General features: G+C 33.7%; 1 protein-coding gene across 1 annotated transcript in view; it reads left to right on the forward strand.

Annotated features, from left to right (window-relative positions):
- The window catches only part of Fem-1 (protein fem-1 homolog B), a 29,082-nt gene that overhangs the window by 2,612 nt on the left and 1,000 nt on the right, over positions 1-25,470 (forward strand). The window contains exons 2-6 of the mRNA XM_072520642.1: positions 5,981-6,161; positions 13,533-13,744; positions 18,107-18,447; positions 18,564-19,029; positions 22,665-22,882. Of these exons, the coding sequence (XP_072376743.1) occupies positions 5,981-6,161; positions 13,533-13,744; positions 18,107-18,447; positions 18,564-19,029; positions 22,665-22,882 (1,418 nt within the window). The remainder of the gene's footprint in view (positions 1-5,980; positions 6,162-13,532; positions 13,745-18,106; positions 18,448-18,563; positions 19,030-22,664; positions 22,883-25,470) is intronic.

A 25,470-nucleotide genomic window follows, 5' to 3' on the forward strand; every position in this document is an offset into this window, starting at 1 on the left:
AAAACGATAGTGTTGCATACGGATTTTCTCTGGGTGTAAAATATTGTAATGTGAAACTACCGTTCAATTGTTTAAACTTTACTTACAACATTACGAATTAATTTATATTATACAATGTATCTTTACATTGCAAATATCTATTTCAAAATGACTTTTTATCGCTATGCAATTTCCTTGTAACATCTCTTCAAATGTTATGGTCAATACGCAGCATTCCTGGAATCATATACCAATGGCATAATTTCTCTCGAAGCTATGAGTCACTTGTATAGACAGTTTCAAAGACATTTAGATAGCTCTGGGATTGGCATTTTTAATTATAAACAATAAGAGGTTATTCATAACTAAATAGAAGTGTATGTTTTGTACTAATTAATAAAGTATTGCAAATGTTTTAAAAATGAGAGGAATTTTAGTTTTTATTTAAAATATATGGTTTTGGAGTCATCTTTCAGCCTGTGTTGTCCACTGCCGAATATAGGCCTCGTCTATTCGCTTCTACTTTTTAATATTTTGCACTTCTTTCATTCAGGTAATATTTACCTTTGTTAAATCATCCCTACAGCGTGTTGGGGCCTATAGTATTTTTCATATAAAAATGCGTGCACGTCACAATGTATATAAAGTGACGTCACTTATATTTAAAATTTCCAGAACGTCAAACTTAGAGTTCAAATTTTCCTAACACTGCTAATAATACGAAACCAATACGGAACTGCTCGATCTTTCATAGGCGTCAACATGGTATAATAATCTTAAGACTCTTTAAGTCTAATATGCCACAAAATAATAATTTTAATTAAATATATTAGACAATTGTACGCAACTAATATGGGAATACTTCAAATTTTTTGACAGTTCAGCGTATGGCAAAATTTTTTAAAGTGTTGCCGCTTTTTTAGAGCAAGAATTTTGTTTATGTTTTGATTTCTTACACGATCTGATCATAATATATTATATATTAATAAATTGTATTTATAAATACATATTAAATTTGGATTAATAGCGTTAAAAACTAATTATTATTGTTTATTGTGATTGTGCTATGCCAAAACAACTAAATAGTCTGTATAAAGCTGATAAAATTTCATGTAAGATAGATTATTTTGAACAAGAAATAATGCCGAGACGTTTTTACTATTAATGCTCTAAGAGGTAAGTTTAAAATTTAGAATATATAATTTTGTATTAAAATGTTTTCTTATGTATTTTAGTGTGTTGCAGTAATCTTAAAACTAAGTGTATTTACTGTTAATATAGTAATTTGACAAATAGTTGACAGTTTAAAAATTCCTCACTAACTATTCCGATGTTTTGGCAACGCTGTGGGGTTCTGACGTCCTAAATCTTGAATGACGTGCACGCATTTTTATATGAAAATATTATACTCTTCTTCTGTCTTCTCGTGGCCTTCATTCAAATGGTACTCCATGAGTATGATTTTCGTATCTAAATCGACATTGAAGAAAATTTCTGCAGAAATCAACAGCGACGATAGTTTGCCAAAAATTTCACGAGAAGTATTACTGCGCACACTTCATTTAATGAATTTCAAATATATGAAAAGATGTAGGCAAAGCAGTCTCAGAGAAAAAAGTGAAGTCGTTATATGGAGACGCAATTATATAAAAAAAATTCGTCAATATCGCACCGAGAAGAGAAAAATTTATTATTTAGACGAGACATGGCTAAATGAAGGCCATACTGTAAACAAGGTTTGGCACGATTTAAATGTTACAAGCAGTAGGCAAGCATTTGTTGATGGATTATCCACAGGCCTTAAGGCGCCATCAGGTAAAGGTCGACGTCTAATTATCACACACATTGGTAGTGAGTATGGTTTTCTTCCTGGTGGACTTTTATGTTTTGAGTCAAAAAAATCTGGTGACTATCACGAGGACATGGACGCTCAGAGATTTGAAACTTGGTTTTCGTCCATATTACCGACAATAGAACCGGGTTCGGTAATAATTTTAGATAATGCTCCCTACCAAAGTCGACAGGTAGAAAAGCTTTCAACAACAAGCTGTCGCAAAGGACAAATCATTGATTGGCTGGATAAGAAACAAATCGCTTATGACAGATCAATGATTAAACCTGAGTTGTTAAATATTGCACGACAACATAAACATAAATATCATAAATATGTTGTTGACGAAATGGCTCTTAGTCAAGGAGTTCTTGTTCATCGATTATCACCATATCATTGTGAGCTGAATCCAATTGAATTGATTTGGACACAAGTGAAAACAGAGGTAGCATGTCGCAATACTACATTTAAATTATGTGATGTTAAAGTACTATTCGACGAAGCTATACGTAAACGTTACCGCAGACAACTGGCGAAAGTGCATCGGTCACGTGGAGAAAATAGAAAATAAGGTGTGGGATGTAGATATAGAGGTAGATGTATTTATGGAACCGATTATAGTCCAACTTGATGACGAGAGCGATGATTCGGATAATTCTGATTTTGAGTAAGAGTAAGTTTTGTAATTTGAGCCATTTCTTGTGTACATTCAAAGTGTGTTTCACAATTAATTTACCTCGCGCTCTTTATTTTCACTCTTATATTCACAATTCTATTGCGTTGTGTTATCTTGTGTTCACGTTATCGATTTTTTTTATTCTTGTGTGAGACCGGAACTGGAGCTGTCTGGACTTAAGAAACATATTTTTGCTCAAAATTAGCCATCGGAGGTAAACAAACGGTCGAAGTTCGGTGCTGTTCTGGTGGTTTAGTTGCCTGCATGTGCTGTTGTGCTAATTTCTGCTTAAGTTCTACCAGGTTCATGGTAGGCTCGCTCTGTACTACCTGCTGTGGTATTGGCTGTTGCTGGCTGGGTTGTTGAGGAATATACTGACGTGGCTGTTGTTGTGTCTGTTCCATGGATTGAACCTGTTGTGAAGGATCAATACTTTGGGGAATATACTGCTGGGTAGGCCCTATTTTTTGTTGCATATACTGTTGATTAGGGTCAATACTTTGCTGTTGAATATACTGTTAAGTAGGTTCTATTGGTTGCTGAATATACTGTTGGGAATGATCGATATTTTGAGGTTGGACATACTGTTGCTGATAAACTTGTTGCTGTTCTGGTTGTTCATACGGTTGTCCTTGATAGGTCTGTTGCGGCTGTTGATGAGCGGTTGTTTGTTGAGGATAACTCTGTTGATAAGACTGCTGAGTTGCGAAATTTGTTTGTTGAGTTTGTTGTGGTACATGTTGATAAGTAGCTTGTGGTTGAGTCTGCTGTTGAGGAAAGCTCTGTTGTTGCTGTACATACTACTGCCCCATTTCCTGAGTAATCTGAGTTATAGAACCTGGAATAATATTCATCCTGGGTTCCTGTTGACTTGGCTGATAACTTTGTTGCTGCTGGTAGTTCTGCTGCTGGTAGTTCTGCTGCTGGTAATTTTGACTGTCTTGTAGTTGATAAGTTTGCTGAGGTGGATAACTCGCAGGCGATTGTTGGTAGGTCTGTTGCTGTTGATAGTTTGGGGGCTGGTGTTGCACTACCTGTGCATATGTCGGCTGCTGCTGCTGTTGTTGTTGGTAAGTCTGTTGGAAATTGGCAAGGGACTGTTGCTGGTCTTGCATAATGCCTGGTGGAATTTTATCCATTTGACTATCAACGCTTAGTCTGTGTTCATGATGTTGAGGAACCGGATGCAGCAATTCCGGTTGAGATACACTAGATATTTTATGGGTGTCCTGTTGTTGTTGTTGCTGCTGCTGAGACTGCACCTGTAGGTACTCAGCCTGTTGCGGTTGTCCTTCCAAATAGTTTTGCTGCATAAAATGAGTCAGAGCGGACTGTTTGTGAATAATAGTTTGTTGTTGCACTGGCTCTACAGAAGGTTGTCTCTGTATTACTGGAGGATTTTGAAGCCGATCCTGCGGTATCTGCTGTGGTTGTTTAAAAGCTTGCTGTTGCTCCGGTTGTTGCATAATGGGGTGCTGTTGTTGATAAATAACTGTTCCATCCCCTTGTTGCGTTGGTTGATGTTGCTGCTGTTGTTGCTGCTGTTGGATATACTGGTTTTGCATAGCCTGAACCTGTTCTTGTTGCTGTTGTTGAGCCTGTTGCTCTATGCTTTATTGTTGTTGATATTGTTGTTCTAGCTGATACTGCATTTGTTGTTGTTCATTGGTTTGTATAACAGTTTGTCCTTGGGAGTAGCTCTGATGGTGCTAAGACTGCTATTGGGTGTACTGCGGAGGTTGCTGTGCCTGAGGATAACCCGTCATTGTTTGAGGTTGAGATTGCTGTTGGGGTTGCTGCTGAGGCTGTGGAGGTTGTTGAGACACTGCGGTTTGTGCTTGTTGCTGTTTATTATGCTGTGTCCAGTTTATTATTACAAACATAATATGGTTCATCAAGGCATACCAAATAAGATGGGTGGGATATGTACTATAAATAAGTGAGGAAAGACTCCTCAATACAACATTTTGGTAAAGTAAATTGGAGATAACTGTACAAGTCTGACAATAGTGGTGGAAAATAGTATCAGTGGCCAAGACTTACATAGAGTCATAGAGCCGATGATGATGAAAGAAATTATCAGTTTAAGATACATGATGGATAAGTAGTTAAAATAGACATAAAAAAATATGTTACTGCTAGTTGCTTATGTACAGAGCCATGGAAAGATCTTCTTCTTCAAGTGCCATCTCCGCGGCGGAGGTCGGCAATCATCATAGCTATTCGAACTTTTGAGACGGCTGCTCTGAAAAGTTCATTTGATGTACATCCGTACCACTCTCTCAGGTTGCGCAGCCATGACATTCTACGCCTCCCTATGCTTCTCTTTCCTTGGATCTTTCCCTGCAGGGTCAGTTGGAGCAAGGTGTATTTCTCTCCACGTGTAATATATCCGAGATATTCCAATTTTTTTGTTTTTATTGAATTTAAAATTTCCATTTCTTTGTTCATCCTTCTCAGAACCTCTTTGTTTGTGACGTGTTCTGTCCATGATATTTTCAGAATTTTTCTGTACACCCACAGCTCAAATAATTCCAGTTTTTTCATTGATGTAGCATTCAAGGTCCAAGATTCCATTCCATAAAATAAGGTCGAAAAAACATAGCACCTCGCCAACCTAACTCTTAGTTCCAGTTTTAAATCCCTGTTACATAGAACTCTTCTCATTTTGTTGAAATTCATGGAAAGATAAATGATGTCTTTTTAGATGCCAAAACTGCCATTGGAATTGACTTAGCTCCTAAACAAAATGTCAAGAAGTTGTGAGAAAATATGGCCCTGAATATCAGTAACTAGAATTCACTTCTAGAATTATGATACAGTGAATCACTTCATCAATGTGTGATATATGAAATATTAGTGAAAAAAGGTGTGAAAAAAATAACCCTTAAAAACATGCATATTATTAAGTATCTAGTATTAACATAGAAAATATTTCCGATAATAATAATTTCATTAAAATATCCTGTTTACTGTGTTTTGAACAATGATAAGTAGCAGATTAGATATACAAGTTACAAACCGTTATCACTACCAAAACAAAAGTTATTGATTATAACATAAGTTCTGTATTTGCTCTGTCATTTATAATATGTTTGTTAGATAGTAGTCCTTTTTACACAAATAATGTGTGTTACGTTTGTATGTATCTATCTATTACACAGAGTTAAACAATATACAAATTTGTAGAAAGAATAAAGTAGCTAAGAAAATAACATTTGTTTACAAAGAACCCAAATGAAAAGACTTATCATTGATTAATAAAGTGCACGAAAGGAGGCAGAAAGTCTGATACCATATGAACAGCGTTCATATGGCCTATCTATATATATATATTAGGCCATCTTATCGAAGAACAAAGCTCTTGTATTAATATTTCTTTAAACATTAGGTTTAGATTATCGTAATCAACTATCATAATAAACATGCTTCACCATGCATATATTATGGTAACTCAGTACAGTATGCTATTATATCTATATATTGTTGATTAGACGGTGGACGATGCTGGGCAACGATGTACTCCTCTTATGATAGCCGCAAAGAAAGGACATGATAAAGTTGTGAGATCGCTTTTAACAAACTATGAACCTAATTTGGAAAAGGAGGGTATTGTTAGATTTGACGGATATGTTATAGATGGTGCTACTGCATTATGGTGTGCTGCCTTCGCAGGTAGGTTTGTGATACTAATATGTGAAAGGTACTAATATTAATTTACACTAATAATAATGCGTGTTTATATGTTTATGTGTCTAAGGCAGTAGATACAATAGCCACCTATTGTAAGGTACCGTTCGCGTCATAAAAAACTGGTACAACTCTTGTAACCAAAAATCGTGTTTTTTAAGTTGTGTACATTGATCTTGTCACATGTGTCATTCTAATTTCTAGGGCACTGTTACCAGTTCAACGAAAATGTTAAATGAAACCAGCTAAAATCAGGGCTGTGCGACAGACCGCCAGTTTTGAGTATACTAAAAACTAAAACATTATCGAGCATTCTCTATCAGTCAGTCACATTTATTTAAACATGCATCCTAAAAAATTCTCCTATTACATAATCTCAATTAAGTACCCACACATTGATTTGTGTTTTATTATAATCTATGAAAATAATTCAATTCAAAAATAATGATAGATAATCAATCTAAACATAACTTTAAATTATTATAATAAAACATTACAGTGAGATATTGGATTGTAACTGTCACGTTTTGAAAAGAGTTTTTTCGTCCCGGATATTTTATAGTTTATAATACGTAGGATAAAGTATAATGTTATTTTTTCACATTTATTGTTCTTGTAATAAATAATAATTTAATCTTGGTAGTTTGCCTGTTACTGAACTTATTGACACAAAATACAGTTCGTGTTCGGTAGGTAAATGAAGTATAAAATTACAGTAGATGCATTCCAATGTTCCCTTTAAACATTTTGGATATTAGCTCAACCCTATCTTTGGTTATTAAATTTATTAGATACAGTTTTTTGTTGTTAATGATAAAAATAATACCTATCTAAAAACTTTATACATTTTTGAACGTTATTTTTTATATTTAGATTTTGTGCAATTCCGTTATCTGTGATGGCAACAACGAATTGATTCACGGATCATTGTATCCAGTCTGAACACAGGTTTACATTGGGAAAAAAAAGTGTACCAGTTTTATATGACGGGAAGTGTACATTCACAAATATAGTGCCTTGACTTATGCATAATTTTAGTAAGAGGTAAACCACATAATGAACACAGCGAAGGTTTAAGACGAAAATGCTTAAAAATCTTTTGGTGTCTTACACGTACAGCATGTTTTCTGTTTTCGTTGAATTGTGAATTGTGCTTTCCTGAATATAGCCAGAAAATTCCTCACTTCACACCAATTTCTTATGTCTTGAAGCTACGATCGTTCTTTGCGCCCGAAAGCGCGTTTTTGTCATGTAAGTCAAGATGAGCCTATCTTCAACAGATATATTTAGTGAATTCAAGGAATATATTTCTCTATTTTGCTTCGTATATCTTCGTCTACAGTCCTATTTGCCATTAACTGTATAGCCTAAGTATTTAAAATGATAATTCTGTCTATCTCTACTAGGTGCACCAATTTAATATAACCGCCAGCAAATATAAGATGTTAATTTCTCCAAAAAAAAAAACACAAATCTACTAAGATGTAATTTGGGGCTGGAAGTTGAGATAATAGAACAAGTGATGGAGTTTAAATATCTAGGCATCACATTATCTAGCTACGGAAAGCTCGAAACAGAAGTGAAAGATCAAGTGAATAGAGCGAACAAAGCCGCAGGTTGGCTGAATGAAACTTCTTCGTCTTCTTCCTTCTTGTATGTCGGCTTTAAGGCCTGTTAATTCTTCAATATTAGCCTCCTAAATTGTTTAAATTATCGCACCATCTTTTGCTTGGTCTGCCAATACTTCTTCGTCCGTTCGGTGGCTTATCTCGTGCTATTCGTACTATCCTATCCTCTGCCATTCTACTAATGTGTTCCACACCTGTTTTTTGTTTTGTCACCCATATATTTATGTCTTCTATATTGCATGCTATTCTTATGTTTTTTTCTCTCCCTATCCAACAGACTTTTCCCTGATATTCGTCAAAGTATTTTCATCTCTGTTGTTTCTAGTAGTCGTCTCGTTTTAGATGTGTCAGCTCCTGTCTCCGCCGTGTATGTTAATATAGGCCTAATTGCTGCTATATAGATTCTTGTTTTTGTATCTTGTCTTAGGTGTTTGTACTTCCAGATTGTGTCATTAAGAGATCCCGTCGCTTTACTTGCTTTTAAGCTTTTTTGTCGTACCTCTTCTTCAACATCTCCATTACTAGTTATATCTACTCCCAGATATCTAAACCTTGCTTCCTGCTTTTTTATTTTCCCATCAATTTCGATTTTACATCGTAGTGGGTATTTAGATGTTGTCATAGATTTGGTTTTTTCTGCTGATATTATTATATTATTTTCTTGGCTGTTGTTTTGAAGATGTGTGTTAATCTTTGGAGTTCGTCTTCTGTCTCGGCGATTAATGCGGCGTCGTCCGCATAACATAATATTTGGATTTCTTTGTTCCCCATTCTGTAACCATGACCTTTACGTACTACTTGTATTATTTCGTCCAATATTATATGAACAATATGGAGAACCTGAATGAAACAATATGAAAAAATAAAAATATTGGGAAAGAAATGAGAGACAGAATTTACAAAACAGTCACCAGACCAATAATGACATGACACTGAGAGGAGAAAAAGGATGTTAGAAACAGCAGAGATGAAAACACTTAGAAAAATTGACGGTAAGACACTATGGGACAGAGCTAGAAATACAGATATACGACGTAGATGCAAGGTGGAGAACATCAAGAACTGGGTAAGAACTAGAAGAGTAGAATGGAACGATCATACAAGCCGAATGACAAAAAATAGAGTAGTAAAGACGGTTCTCCAATAGGAAGACGATCAGTAAGAAGACCACGTAAACGATGGAACGACAACTTACTGGAGGCACATTGAAAAACAGACAGTCATGCCTACATAAAAAGAAGAAGAAGAAGAACTCTCTCTATGGCTTCGTTATCTATTAGTGATTGTATTTGGTTTAAATTCCAACTATTTATAATCATCCATTTGGTTTGATTTTTGTTAATTTTTATTCCGTAATATTTGGTTCCGTATGATTTGGTTTTTTAAGTTGTCTTTTGATAGTTATAAAGAAGTTAATAGTACTTGCGTACGATATGGTTTCCTCTAGTTCCTAATCCTCTTTTAAAACTGAACCACAGGTGATCATAACCATCTGTGACCGAACTGATTATGTCCACTAAATTCTTCACGTTTTTTGAAGAGTCTTTTGTGGAGCACTCGAAGAAATGCCTTTAATATATAATTCATCCAGCTTGTCAGACTGTGGTCTGCGCAACTATTTGTTCTGTTCTTTTTGCATATTGCAATGAAAGTTGACTGCAACGATTCAGTTGGTATAATCCCACTGTCATATATTTTGTTCAAGAGGTTAAAGAGATGGCTTACTCTTCTGATGCTTTTATATCTTTCAAGTTTGCAATGGATAAACACAATGCAATGAAAAACAGATCCATGGATAACTTATACAGGATGTCCAATTAAGTCGGCACCATATGGGAAATTTTTTATTTTTAGTTTTATGAAAAAAAAGTTATTCTTTATAAAAAGTTCTACATTTTCTAATACCTAAAATACAATCATCAAATATTAAATGTTTTCAGTCATATACGCGGTTTGTCAAAAAATATGAATTGTGGATATTATTATATATTTAGGGATTCTACAATATTCACTGCCTCCAATAGCTCAACCGTTTCTATCTTTCTCTGTTGTCCCATTCTCCATCGTTTAGGCCTCTCTTACTCATGGCGTCGTCCACTTCGTTCCTCCAGGATCTTCGGGGTCGTCCTCTTTTCCTCCTTCCTATAGTGCTCCATTCGGTTATTCTCTTTATCCTTCTGCTGTCGCTAGTTCTTCTTACATGTCCATACCACTTTAGTCTTTTTTGTTCTATATATGTTAGTATGTCTGTGTCTATTGCTGTTCTTTGCTTTATTTCGTCATTACTTCTCCTATCCATTCTTGTTACTCTGCAGCATCTTCGCAGGCATTCCATCTCTGTTGCTACTATCTTACTGCTGTTTTTCTTGTTTATAATCCAATTTTCAGCCCCATATGTCATAATACTTCTCACTAATGTTTTATAAATCTGTGTTTTTGTCTTCATATTTAGGTGTCTATCCCACCATACTGAGTTAAGTTGTCGGATTGCTGTTCTTGTTTGTCCTAATCTTTGCTTTGTCGTCAATCTGTAAATCTTCTATGCCCTCTTCACTTGTAGATAGGTATTCTATTTTCGCGAGGTTAATATCTAGGCCAGCCTTGGTATATTCTTGTAGTTTCTTCATCATGTAACTGAGGTCTTCTTTGTCTTGTGCAATCACTACTTGATCGTCTGCAAAGCTTAGCGTATATAGGTATTCGTTTCGTACCGGTACTCCCATGCCTTCCCATTTTTTTTTTCCATGTAGTCAAGACTTTTTCTAAGTATATTTTGAATAGGGTTGGAGATGTGGAACAACCCTGCAGGAGCCCTTTTGTTGTGGTGAAGAAGTCTCCTATGATTCTTGTTCCCATTTTAATGGACACTTTATTTTCTTTATACAGAACTTTTGTAGCTTCTATGAGTTCCGTCTGTATTTCTAACTTGTACGTTGCCTCCTATAGTTCTATCCTTGGTACAGTCATACGCCTTTCTCAGGTCCACAAATGCCAAATGTATATCTCTATTTTTTGCTTTTTTCTTTTTCAACAGTTGTTCCAGTGTTTATATGTGGTCTATGCATGATCTTCCTGCCGTGAAGCCTGCCTGATCCTCCCCCATTTTGCCTTTTATCGCTTGCTCTATCTTTTCTCGCAGTATCTTCCCATATAATCTACCTATTGATGATATTACGCTTATTCCTCTGTAGTTTTCGCATCGTTTTCTATCTCCTTTTTTAAATATAGATGTCATATGTGCCCCCGTCCATTCCTTTGGGAGCTGTTCTCCATTTATGGCTTTCTGAAATATCCATTTTATCATCCGGTGTAATTTTTTTGAGTCGTACTTTATAAGCTCAGGTGAGATGGATATTGTTAACTCTTACATATAATTAATATTTTTTGGCAAACCGTGTATATGAGTAGAAAAAGGTAATATCTGATGATTGTATTGTATAATATCATAAAACTAAAGATAACAAAGTTTTCCATATGGTGCAGAATTAATTGGACTCACTATATAAAAGAACTTAACAAGGGGAGATAGTATTATGCCTACAGAGGCAGAAGAAAGTGATGATGTTGACAACACGGAAATCCCAAAAGAAGAGATCATTGATAGTCTATGGACATTTATAAAAAGCTACAGATCCCGATGGTATACCAAATGGGCTACTTTTTTAGTGAATTTTAATTATCAAGCATGTTCCAGACCAATTGAGGGATAGCATTACATCACCAATATATAAAAAATAAACAGTCAAATTCTACCAATTATCGTATAATCACCATGCTCAACACAACTCTTAAACTGCCAGCAAGGACATTTGCTAATAATATTAATAGAAAAACATCATCAGTGAAGAGCAACAAGGCCTTCGACCAAATAAATCAAGTATAAATGCCATATTCATAGCCAAATAAATTAACGAGAAAGCATTGGAATATAAAAAAAACCTGCCTATATGTGCTTTGTAGATCTGACTAAATCTTTTGACTCCGGTCCAGCAGACTGGTAAAAAGATAATTAAAGATATTAACACTAACAACAGAACGAGAATTAAAGTTGAAAGAAGCAAGGTTCAGAAAAGTGGTGAGAAGGGTTAGGGCACGCAAGATATCTTAGAAAGATCGTATCGCTAGGATGTCCTAAGTGGGTTAGAATTCATAAACCAACCACGCGGAGATGTAGGTAGATCACTAAAGCGATGTTATGGAAATAGAAGCTAAGGATCACAAAACGAGCTCAGAAGAAAGCTAAACAAAATTAATAAGGGTCCTAATACTATAAAAGAAGGTCATGTAACCTTATAATACAAGGGTAGATGGCAACTTCATCATCATCATCAACCTTTATGCGTCCACTGCTGGACATAGGTCTCCCTCAGCTTTTTCCATCGGTCTCTGTTTTGTGCGGCTTGCATCCAGTTACTGCTAACATGCTTCATGTTGTCAGTCCATCTGCTTGGTGATCGTCCTCAGCTCCGTAGTATTTCTTGTCTTGGTTTCCACTCAACAATACATATTCGATTTGGGATTCGGTCTCTCAGAGAGACACCTAACATCTGGCGCTCCATAGCCTCTGAGTCGCGCGAATCTTATTCACCACTTTTTTTGTGAGTGTTAATATTAGAAGGAAAACGGAATCCAGGCCGTAGAAGAATGTCATGGCTGCGTAATTTGAGAGAGTGGTTTGGCTGTACCACTAATGAACTCTTTAGGTAAGCTGTAAACAAGGTCAGGATAGCCTTGATGATTTCCAATCTCCGATAGGAGTGGCACAAGAAGAAGAAGAATGTTTCCGCTCCATAAGTGAGTACAAGTAACAGATATTGGTAAGATTTTCCTTTTGAGGCATATTGGTAGGTCCGATTTAAATACATAAGTTTAATTTACCAAACGCTGCCCAGGCTAATCGTATGCGATGTGGGAGCTAACATGACTGGTTATCTCGGCCCAACCGAATTTCATGTCCTAAGTACTTATACGATGCAATCTGCACAATACCCCTTCCATCAACAGCAATACTTCGATTTAGCACCAGATTAGTCATTATTTGCACCTTGTTTATATTTATCTTTTGTCTGACCTCCAAGGAAGCGTGATATAATTTTTCAAACATATAAGGACTATGTCATCTGCAAATCTCAAATTACTGAACTTTTCTCTATTATGTTAATACCTAGATCGTTCAGATCTGCCTTCTTACAAGTATGCTCTAAAAGCGTCGTGAATAGCTTTGGAGGGACGGTGTCTCCTTGCCGTATTTTCCGCTGTATACAGAATTTATTTGTTGTTCAGATAGTCTTACGCGAGCTGTGGCATTTTGGTAGATATATTTGTTTATATTACGTTAGTATCGCGATGGTCTATTCGGCATTCTGTCAACGCTTTTAACATTTTCTGATGGCTTATGGTATCGAATGCTTTCTCGTAGTCCACGAATATCAGTGCCATTGGTTTGTAGTATTATGCACATTTCTCTATCAGGTTCTTTATTGCTAGTAAGTGGTCAAGTAAAATGGCAACTTACTGTTCAGATAACCTTAAAAACAACATTGTAGATCTTATGGAGATTTTTTAAGAATAAAGGAAAATGTAGAAGATAAGGAGGTAGCGATCCAAGAATGAATGTTTGTGGCTTTTTAGATATATAATAAGATAATATAATCTTTACTACTTTTTAAATTTAGTTTTATTTTTGTATATGTTGCTTCCATTAATTACAGTTTAATTCTAATTTTAGGTCATCTAAGTATTTGTAAATATTTAATAAAAGCCGGTTCCGACGTAAACCACGGAACTAAAACTGATTCTACACCTCTCCGTGCCGCTTGCTTCGATGGCCGATTAGACATTGTGCAATATCTAGTACACCACAAGGCTGATATTAATAAAGCTAATAAATATAATAACACGTGTTTGATGATAGCTTCTTTCAAGGGACATTTAGAAGTAGTAAGTACATTTAAATGAATATATGAACGAATACATATTATTTTTTTAAACTAGTGTGTAAGAAATATAAACCGTTTACGAATATATACAGGGTGGTGAATCGTCAAATGGGCCATAGGAAAATTCTAAATTGTTGAATTTGTGCTTCCCTAATTATTTTACACCAAAAGTCAAGAAAAACTATTTGTAGAAGACTGAAATATGTATCGAAAACAAATGATACAATTGTTCTACGAATTAAACGTATTCCAAAATTTTGCAAGAATATAATACATTTTTCAGGCCACCCCTTAAAGTCAGGCCATACGCTGTGCAAGAGTGTGTATGACATGTTGCGTTTAGTCATATTGATGTTTCTGATATTTGACAATATTTGAATTGCCAACATTTTTATTTTGTGATTTATTGTTTAAAAAACAAGAAAGTTGATTAAAAATGTATTCAGTTGAGGAGAAAGTAGCAATAATAAAAATGTTTTATTCAGGCAATAGTGCGCGAATTTTCAGTTCTTTATTTAGCGTAAGATATCGCAATAAACCAATTCCAAGTCATTCAACAATTCAAAGGATTTTACAAAACTTTGAAAATACTGGAACCGTGATTTCTAATTATACCTGTACAAACAATATTGCTGAGGTACCAAGAAATTTAGAAAATCAAAATTAAATAAATGTATTAACAGCAGTCGTAGAAAATCCTAAAATAAGTTCTCGGACCATTGCAGACCAGTTTAATATTCATAATTGCACGGTCTTCAAAATTTTGAAAATGAATAATTTCCGTTCATATAAATTAGAATGTCTTCAAGAACTAAGAGAAGGAGATGTTGAGTGACGAGCGGAATTTTTGTTATGAAATTTTAGAGGGGGGTAATGCAGACAGACAATTTAAAAAAAAAAACATTTTGTTTAGTGATGAATGTACATTTACATTAAATAATGAACCAAATGTTCAAAATTATAGGATTTGCTCGACAGGAAAGCTTGAGGATATTATTGAAAGCCATACCCAATATCGTCGAAAAATAAATGTCTGGTTAGGAATATTTGAACACAATATTATTGGACCATTTTTCTATGAGGAAAATTTTAATTCAAAAAGTTTTTAGACTTGCTACAAGAAGAGATTTTATCCAGACTTGCAGAAATAGCTCCAAATGAAGTTGAAATTTGGTTTCAAATGGATGGATGCCCTACGCACAATAACTGGGTGGTTAAGGAATTCCTTAAAAACAGCTTTAATAATTGTTTGATTGGACCTGACTGTAACATAAGTGGCACCCGAAATCGGGAGATCTAGCTCCAAACGATTATTTTATTTGCGGGCATCTAAAATCAAAAATTAATTCTTACCAAAAATTTACAGATATAGAAGCATTAAAATTAAAAATGCGAATTATTGAAGAGTGTGCAAAAAAAACGGGTGTGGCAGTCCGGTGGGACTGCCGGTAGAAGTTATACTTCTATACACGCGTTCGCCGTTAAAAATTTATATAGGAGTCAATCTGTACAATCATTACATATGTAATGCTATAGGTAAGAGAGAGCAGAAAGAGAAAAATAATTAGTTATATAGGTATATGATGCATCGTTTGCTGTATATAAACATTTGACCTGTAATAGGAGTATAGTAAATGAAGGATTGTATCAATATTTTAATGAAAATATATATTTTTATTTTCATATATATATAAAAGGAGTTGAATGCAAAAAAAAATTTACACATACTCTGCAGTAAAATCATCTTCTTCTGCAATCTACTTCATTGTTTATTTTGTTATTAATATAAAAATTACAATACAATAAATACACTGCAACATAATTCAATATAATAATACAATATAAATTAAAATGTAATATTCATAAGTATTTAAAACTGCCAATATACATAACTTACTTTACGAAGATAAAAATAAAAAACCAACAACTCGGATTATGTTGTAAATTTTCATTTTATTTTAAAATTTATGTTTTTTGCGTATATTACATATATTTAATAAGATTAACGTGAGGTTTTTAAATATTTCAAAAATAAAAAAGGAAATTCATAATTGGGATTCGAACTCACAACCACCAGCGTATGAACCAAACACGTAAAGGATTTGCCAATTAGACATAACACTAACGGATTTCAAAATTGACAGTTCTCGGTAAAACAGTGATTATTTTGAAATACAAAAGCCTAAAATAATTATAAACGTTTAATTTTAAATAATACAAAACATATCACATAAATAATAATATTAATACATATTATATTATATATAATATTATATATATATATATATATATATATATATATATATATATATATATATATATATATATATATATATATACAATATTATATATATAATATAATATTAAATACAAAAGGAACATTTTTATTCTCGAGAGATTAAGAGAGAGAAAATATATCTTCTGTCATTATCTTACATATGTAATGGTTTCACAGATTCACTCTCATGCAAATTTCCAACGCCGACCGTTGTATAGAAGTATAACTTCAATAACGCCACGTGTTCTGGCTAATGTTAGACGAGAATTTTACATACGATTGGGATACTGCTTAGTACAAAATGGCTTATTGTTTGAACATTTTTTGTTATAGTTTTATGTTTAGAAATTATCATAAATTATTTTTAGGGAGAATCACAGTAAAACTATATTGAAATTCTTTGAATTGGAGTGTATTATATCTTACATTAAATAAATATCTGGCAGTGCTCGCACTATTGCTTTGTAAACAATATAATTTATTGCTTACAAAATACTATTTATTGTTAATTAGTAGTAGAAATATTTAATGCTACATATGCCTCTCGTACAGCATTTTCCGTTCTACTAAATCGATATCATCAGCGTAGGTAAGGATTTGCACTGATTTATTGTATATTGTACCAATGGTTGTGATTTGTGACATAAGTATTACTTGTTCCAGAGCAGATTGAACAGTATTTAGGAGAAAGGGTCTTCCTTGTGCAGTCCGTTATTTGTTTTAAAAGATTCAGACAGTTCCCCCTGAATTCTTACTCTACATTCAACTTTTTCAAGTTAGTTTTGTTAAATATACCAACTGATTTGGTATTTCTAGCTCTTTCATTGCTTTGAACATTTCTCTTCTATTCACAGAGTCGTAGGCTGCTTTGTAGTCTATAAATATGTGATGAGTATCAATGCCATATTCCAGTGTTTTTTCCAAAATTTGTTTCAGGTTTGCAATCTGATGAATTGTCGATTTACCACCTCTGAAAGCAGTCTGGTATTTTCCTAACTTGACAACACCGGCAACTTACACAAAATTTGCTGGAATCAATTTAAACAATCCAAAATATGGGGGGTTTTAGGGGAATGTAAACATCTACATAAAAATAAGATTTCTTCACATCATTCGCAATAATTTTCCAAATATATCCAACCATAATAAAAAAAAGATATAAATAAGTTTTATCGGCAAAAAAAATCCTACACGATTAAATTTTTTATGATACGTACCGCTTTAAATTTAAGTGTGAAAGGTTGATAAATTAATATGTACTGTATGTATATATCTAGCGTGTTTATGGAAAGCTACGATGGATTTATGTAACTGTCTTCTTGTTAATTTCATTTAATTGGAACGAAAATAAACCAGTGCCTGACTGTTCTATTCATATAACGTCTAAATATTTCTTCGATTATAATGGAATATAATGATAATCAAAATGAAGTAATTAAATATAAATACAATATAATAATGAAAATGTAAATGATGAATAAATTCTATATTATATTTAACAATTTTTAAAAATTAGGTAGTAAAATCATTAAACACAATTTTTAAAGAAAACAAATGAGATTTTTTAAAGTTTAAAGAACTCAAATGTGTGGTATTATTATAAAAAAAAATTTAACAATTCAGAAATAAGCAGACATAAAATTTCATTAACCCACATATAGTAATGACGCGCTATAAGAAGTATTCACTTCTGACGGCACTCAAGTGCCACGCTCCGTTTTTTGTTTTTCAAAATGATGAGTTTTGAAATAGTTCTTTTAGAGATCAATACAGTTATTATTTTTAAATATCGACTTAATTTTACTCGAGAAAAATAGTACCTCTAAAATATGTACTTCAACAACATATATGTAAGTGTAACCGCTGAAATAATGTTGAATCTAATTAATAGAACTTTGTAGTTTATTGTGTTTTGTCATCCTTTGTTAGATATCCACAGCTTTTCGGGTTTACTACGCTCCCTCGATAGATAAAGTATATGTTTGATGAAAGCTTCATTCTAGAGGTATATGTCACCAATTTTTCAATAAAATATTCAAAGTTTTAGTGAAACAGTTATTTAAAAAAAATGATGTTATGTTTTAGGTAAAATATTTATTAGAAAATGGTGCTAACCCCAACGAAAGAGCTCTTTGCGGCGGCACAGCTCTTCATTTTGCTGCTGAATCGGATCACGTCAAAGTTGTTAAAGAATTACTTAAGTACGATGCTATATTCTCAACAAACGAAGCCGGATTGACGCCCATTAAATCAGCTGCAGAGAAAACTAAAGAGAAGGTAGTGGAATTTTTAATTAGTAGGGAAGATATAACAGTGGAAGATAGAATTGAGGCGCTAGAACTATTAGGTGCGTCATTTGCTAACGATAAAGAAAACTACGATATTACTAAAGCCTACAAATATATGCTTTTATCTATGAAACTTAGGTATGTAGTATTTTTGAAATTTCATATTTAGTATTTCAACACTTCAAATAAATTGAAGAATTGTATTTCACAGGCGCTGCAAAAAGATAACTAAATTTATATCTTCCTTTTTGTAGGTACAGTGATCCAGATAATCCTATAAAAAAGAAGATCATAAAACCTATTGCTGCATATGAAAATTGGATCGAATGTCAGACAGTTCAAGATCTATTGGCAATAAGTGAAAATCACAACAGTCTTCATATGGAAGCACTCACAATTCGCGAACGGATACTGGGTACTCAAAACGTGGAAGTACCGTATTCCGTAATATATAGAGGAGCCGTTTTTGCTGATAATGCTCGTTTCGATAGATGTATTGAGTTGTGGTTACATGCTCTACGATTACATAAAAAGACCGATGTTTCAATAACAAAAGATCTATTACGATTTGCGCAGGTATTTTGTCAGATGATACACGTTGGTGTTACTTTGCCATATAATTACTTGGACGAGGTTCTTGGTTCCGCAATCGAAGAATTCGTTAAAAATAGAGAGAAGCTAAACAAACCAGCAACACATGATGGTCATGATGTGATCACGGTAAGTAAAACCACTTATTAGGTTTTTTTTGTATTTCATTTATTTGGTTGATTAGGATGTTTTGAAACCGCTGGTTAATTAATTGAAATAGTAAATAATTGAACAGAATATATGTAATTGTAAAATAACGAAAAACACTTGGCGTGACTCATAAATGTTATCAATTCAAAAAACTCACTTACCTTTTGAATATGGTAGGTATATGGTAGAAAGATGAAAGGCAGCTTATGATCAAAGGTCGCTCTCTGTAGAAGCGTTCAAAGAGAAGAAGTGATATCTTAGGCGCTAGACTGGTCTCGCTATCTCAACCTATGGTTAACTACTGGCCGATCGCAGAGTAGAATGAACACAAGGTATGATACATAATGACCAAAATCGGTTCGCTTGAGAAAGAGAAACATGTTGCTCTTTAAGTACTAAATTGTTATCCAATGTCATCGACCTAGAGTCACATTAGAATTTAAATTTGGAACAATGTAAAACCATATATTGATGTCACAGCTACAATTTTAGTGTTAGCTTCAATTACAAAAGAAGGCACTGAGGATGATCTGATCTAGATCGAAAACGTCACGTTGTGCTCTTGTATAAATTTTGACGACACTTTTTAAAAAAGTTTTAATTATATGTTTTATACCTAAATACAAATTTGAAGTGTTTTACTTCTGTATAAGTTTTCTTCTGTATTAGTTTTAATCTTTTTGTGATACCGTTTTTTACTTTTTACTAGGAGGTGATTTTGAAAGTTCATTATTTTTAACAGCTTGAGAAATAATACAACAGTAGATAAACTTGAATGAGAACTATTTTCAACAGTCGAGACATATCATTAAAAACAAAATGCCGTCTATTGAACTGCTACATATTCACAGTTCTGCTCTACGGAATGGAAGCATCGACACTGACTGTTGCATCTATGAATCGGCTCGAAGCTTTCGAAATGTGGTGTTATAGGCGCATCTTACGTATATCCTGGGTTGACAGAGTTACTAATGTGGAGGTCCTGCGAAGAATGGGGAAAGAATGTGAAATTCTCATGACCGTCAAAACTAAAAAGTTGGAATATCTAGGTCATGTAATGAGAAATCAAGAACGTTACGGCCTTCTCCAGCTGATTCTCCAAGGGAAAGTAAATGGTAAGAGAGGACCGGGAAGAAGACGCATTTCCTGGCTTCAAAATTTGCGAAAGTGGTATAACACGACTACCACTGAACTGTTCCGCGCTGCAATAAGCAAAGTGAAGATAGCCGTGATGATCGCCAACGTCCGGAACGGATAGGCACTTTAAGAAGAAGAAGATAAACTTAGTTTTAAAGCTGCTGCAACACGCTAAAATAATAATTAAACATTGTAATATAAAATTATATATTTTAAATTCTTTAAATTACCTTTCTCACAGCATTCAATGGTAAAAAAGCACCTATTTTTAACATATAACAAACATTCAAAAATGTAACAACATCGCAGAGGTGAGATTTATAAGTTTTAAAAAGAGACTACTGTACATTATAATAAACTAAACAGTAACTAAACACCATATGTACTTTTTAAGATACTATAATGCTTAAACTAAACAAAAACGCGGTAAATTGCTACAATGCCAAAAAAGTCGTTTAACTATCATTACAAATAATGGGTCCGGGGATCTTTGCTACGTCACACGCCTGACGGAACTGTCAAATGTCATGCGCAATATCATACCTGTGTTCATTGTACCATGGACCGATCCTGTATGTATAGTGGTAAAAACTCGTACTTATAGATTCTCGTTAAAGGCGGGTACACATATGCGAGCAGAACTGTTCGCGAACCGTTTGTGAACGCTATAGTGAGCTGTTCGCGAAGAGTTCGTTGAAAATATGTTTATGTTCAGGCTATCCAATACCCTAAGTATCTAATAACAAACCGAGAATTAATTTACTTCGTTATTCTAAACATTTCGGTATTTTGTTTACATTATCTGTTTTTAATTTCTCTCGTTACTTTTGAATAAGCCGCGCTCGTTCAGCAATTTTGTTTAACCGAATGATCTCATCACACACTTAGCAGAAACAATTAATTTAACTGCGAACATTCTTTGTGTTCGTCCCAAGAACCGACAGGCTGTGGTTCCTGATGAGCAACGAACGAACAGCTCGCAAGCGGTTCGTCCCGTCGTACAAATTAACGAATATAGCGTTCACAAACGGTTCGCGAACAGTTCTGCTCGCATATGTGTACCCGCCTTAACATATGACTACGCCAATTTTATAGAGAGGAATTTAAAGATATGAAATATGAAAATATTAAATATTGAGTAAGTAATGGGTGTTTTTTTTTTAGAGGTATAGAACTTTCAATTGGAATAAAACGAAGACGATTTTTTAAATTGACATGAAATTGACTTTATTCAAAAGATAATCTTTTGGCAGTATAATTTAAATATGATTTCTGGTATATGACCGCCATGGCAGGCTCAGACGTAGTCTAATCTAGAGGTCCAACTTTCAATGACTTTTTCCAACATTTGTTGCCATATATCGGCAATAACGCGGTAAATATTGTTTTCAAGTGGTCAATCGTTTCACGCTTATCGGCGTAGACTAGCGACTTCACTCATTCCCACAGAAAATAGTCTGGCGGTGTTAAATCGCACGATCTTGGAGGCCAATTCACGAGTACAAAACGTGAAACTATGCGGTTACCAAACGTTTTTTTCAATAAATCAATTGTGGCACGAGCTGTGCCACCTCCTGGTTGTTCAAATCAGGAATAAAAAAGTCAGTAATCATGGTCAGATTCCACCAACCCACAAAGCAGACCAAACAGTCAGTTTTTCTGGAGGTAATGGTGTCTCAACACACATTTGAGGATAATCTTCATTCCAAATACGACAGTTTTGTTTGTTGACATAGCCATTCAACCAAAAGTGAGCTTCATCGCTAAACAAAATTCGCTAATGAAAGTCAGGATTACAGGAAATCTCGTTTTGGACCCATTCACAGAATCTGCGCCTTGCTAGGTGATCGTGTAGCTTCAATTCTTGCACGAGTTGGATTTTGTAAGCACCCAAACCAAGATCTTTCCGCAAAATCTTCCATACAGTGGATGGGCACATGTCCAACTTCTGTGCACGATGGCGGATAGACTGATTCGGGTATTCCTCTATGCTACGCTCTACATCAGCAACGACTTCTTCTGTACTCACTGTACAATGTCTCTGTGGATGCATATTATCATTTAGAGTAAATGTGCTGCGAAAACGTTCCATGATTAGTCGAATTAATTACTCTGATGGAAGATTATGTTGACCATAAAATGGACGTAGTGCGCGAAACGTATTTCGAACAGAACCATGATTTTCAAAATAAATTTGCACAGTTTGGAAGCGTTGTTCAGGCGTCAGTCTATTCATAGTGAAATGCCAAACCAAACTAAACATAAATCACTTAACAGCTGTCAAAATGGCCAGTTAAAAAAGGTCAGTTAAAAAAGTGTTGCCAACTTATATTTCTATACATCTAAAAAAAACACCCTTTACTATGTACATACTTTTCCAAACTAGTATCATATATGATTTTTTTAATTACTTACATACTATTAAGGTAACATTTATAAAATATGTGTCTTACATTTTAGTTTTAAAATTGTTGTAGGACAACATTGAAAACAACATTACGACGATATTGTATTTACTTACAATAATAACTAAAACTATGAAGAATTTTTCAGAAGAAATAAAACATGACATGGAAAAGCTCGTCTTTAGTATAAACCGTTTAAATATGACATTACGCAATGGACAGTCTCTTCTACATTTGGCCTGTAGTTCAGATACTCCTGTTGATGATTTTCATATAACAGATATTTGCAAGTTAGTAAAGTGTTTTTCATTTTATTTTTCGTATTCAACCCTTTCACGAACATGTCGGTCATGAACGTTGAATAGTTTTTATCGTTGAGAGACAAGACGATCAGAGTCGGCTCTAAATTATTACTAGAGTCAAGAGAGTCGTGACCGACTCTTACGAGTAGAAATATTTAAAATTTACCTAATTGGGTCATAACTGTCATTTTTGAAATTAATTTATTGTTTAAACATAAATTAGTAAAACGTTACTTGCCAAAAACGTATAATGAGTTCCTAAATAGGTGTAAACAAGTCATAAAATACAGATGCAAATAAAATTAATAACAATTTAGTTAACAGTTAATAACATTTAGTAACATAAGTTCTCATGACATGTTTGTAACATAATCCCGGACATAATGGTGTGTTTCCAGTAACATGTTTTATATTGTACATTGAAAAGATTGTTTTTATTTTTTGTAACATCCGTAGAGGTAACATAACTTTGGTTTTTCTCGCAGCCTTCAGTGCTCTATTTCCGTTTAATACATTTACTAGATAGCGACAACAAAATTATATGTACATGATTTGTCTTTCTTATAGAAAACCAATATAGCGTATCATCCAAATACATTTATATATTCAGAAAGCATATGTATGTACATATATTTTATTGGTTGGTATTTAATGGTATTCAATCTCTAATAATAAGCATAAGATATATAATACAGCCATTAAAAGTATAATTACCTACAGTAGTGAAGTATGGCAAATAAAGGAAAGATACAAGAGAAAACTTGAGGCAACGGAAATGGATTTAAGGAGACGTTCAGCTGGAAAATCTACACTAGAAAGAATAACGAACAACAGAATAAGAGAAATTATGAAAGTAAAACATACAATAGTAGACGATATTGGTACCCAACAACTTAGATGGTACGGTCATGTACAGAGAATGTCTGAAAAACGTCTCCCAAAACAAGTCTTAATGTAGACCCCTCACGGTAGAAAAAAAAAAGAGGAAGACCCCGCTTTAGTTGGAGAGAAGGCATCAATAGAGAAATGAAAGACAGAGACATAGAAGAAGACTTATGGATGAATCGAGAGGAGTGGTAACTAGGTATCGGAAGACGTAGGAGAACGTTTTAAACCGATCTATATATATATATATATATATATATATATATATATATATATATATATATATATATATATATATATATATATATATATATATATATATATATATTTAACGTGATTATTTCGACCAAAAAACAATTTATAAATATGTTGGAAATATCGGGTATGTGGTCTATATTAAATAAAAAATCTTTGTTTTTTCTAAAGCTCAATATTTCGCCATTTATTTGATGGCTTCATCGGGAGTAACTGTAAAAAACAAACATTTCAAAACACTGACGTACACTTAGATTTACAATACTTACAGAAATTAAAAGATTATACACATAAATAAAATTGAATACTAAAATAACATTATTGTTGATAAAACTGTACATTTAATAAAATGCATGTTAAAATTTAAAATTTAAAATATCTAGTATAATATACACATATTTAAAATATGTGTATAATCTTTTAATTTCTGTAAGTATTGTAAATCTAAGTGTACGTCAGTGTTTTGAAATGTTTGTTTTTTACAGTTACTCCCGATGAAGCCATCAAATAAATGGCGAAATATTGAGCTTTAGAAAAAACAAAGATTTTTTATTTAATATAGACCACATACCCGATATTTCCAACATATTTATATATATATATATATATATATATATATATATATATATATATATATATATATATATATATATATATATATATATATATATATATATATATATATATATATATATATATATATATATATTCTATTTTTTTTAAGGACAGGCGTGGTAGTTTTAACCTGGAAAAATTTATTTGCACTTTTATTTTATTTTCTTTAAGCAATTAAAATATGTCGCATTTAAAATGTGGTAGAAGCAGATCGGATCATCTTGCGCGGCGGATAATGATGCGCAGCGTTATATCAGTAGAAGATGCCATTAAGTTACTTGAATTTTTTAGCAATAGGTAGCAAACAAAAATTATACACAGTATGACGGTATAAAGTCTGAGATGCCGTACTGGACGAGGTAGAGAAACTCGTGTATCTAGGCATTATCACTAATGACAGTTGGGGTTCAACTGTAGAAATTAAAAGTCGAATAGACCGAGTCCGAGCTACATTTGTAAAAATGAGGAACGTACTTTCCGCCACGATCTTAGTATTGATCTTGACCATTGCTACTGTATGGAGTGAAAGCGTGTCCATCTGTAGAGAGCAGGACATGTAGCCAGGGCCCCAAAATCGAACATGATAAAAAGGATTTTAACAGCTCGGCCGGTAGGAATAACTGGACGGGGCAGACCAAAGCTTAGCTGGATAGATGGCGTAACACCGGATGATGAGGAGACAAAGCTGAATGGCACAAAAAACTTGTGTAGGTCGAGGCCCTTTAAGGAATAGCACAGTGATGATTATATTTCAGAGTTTGGTTTTTGCCTTTAATTAGTACATTCTATTGGTGCGTTCAATTTGAGTTGTTAATCAGTAG

The sequence above is a fragment of the Diabrotica undecimpunctata genome, chromosome 1, assembly GCF_040954645.1.
Source record: "Diabrotica undecimpunctata isolate CICGRU chromosome 1, icDiaUnde3, whole genome shotgun sequence".
NCBI classification, from domain to species: Eukaryota; Metazoa; Arthropoda; class Insecta; order Coleoptera; family Chrysomelidae; genus Diabrotica; species Diabrotica undecimpunctata.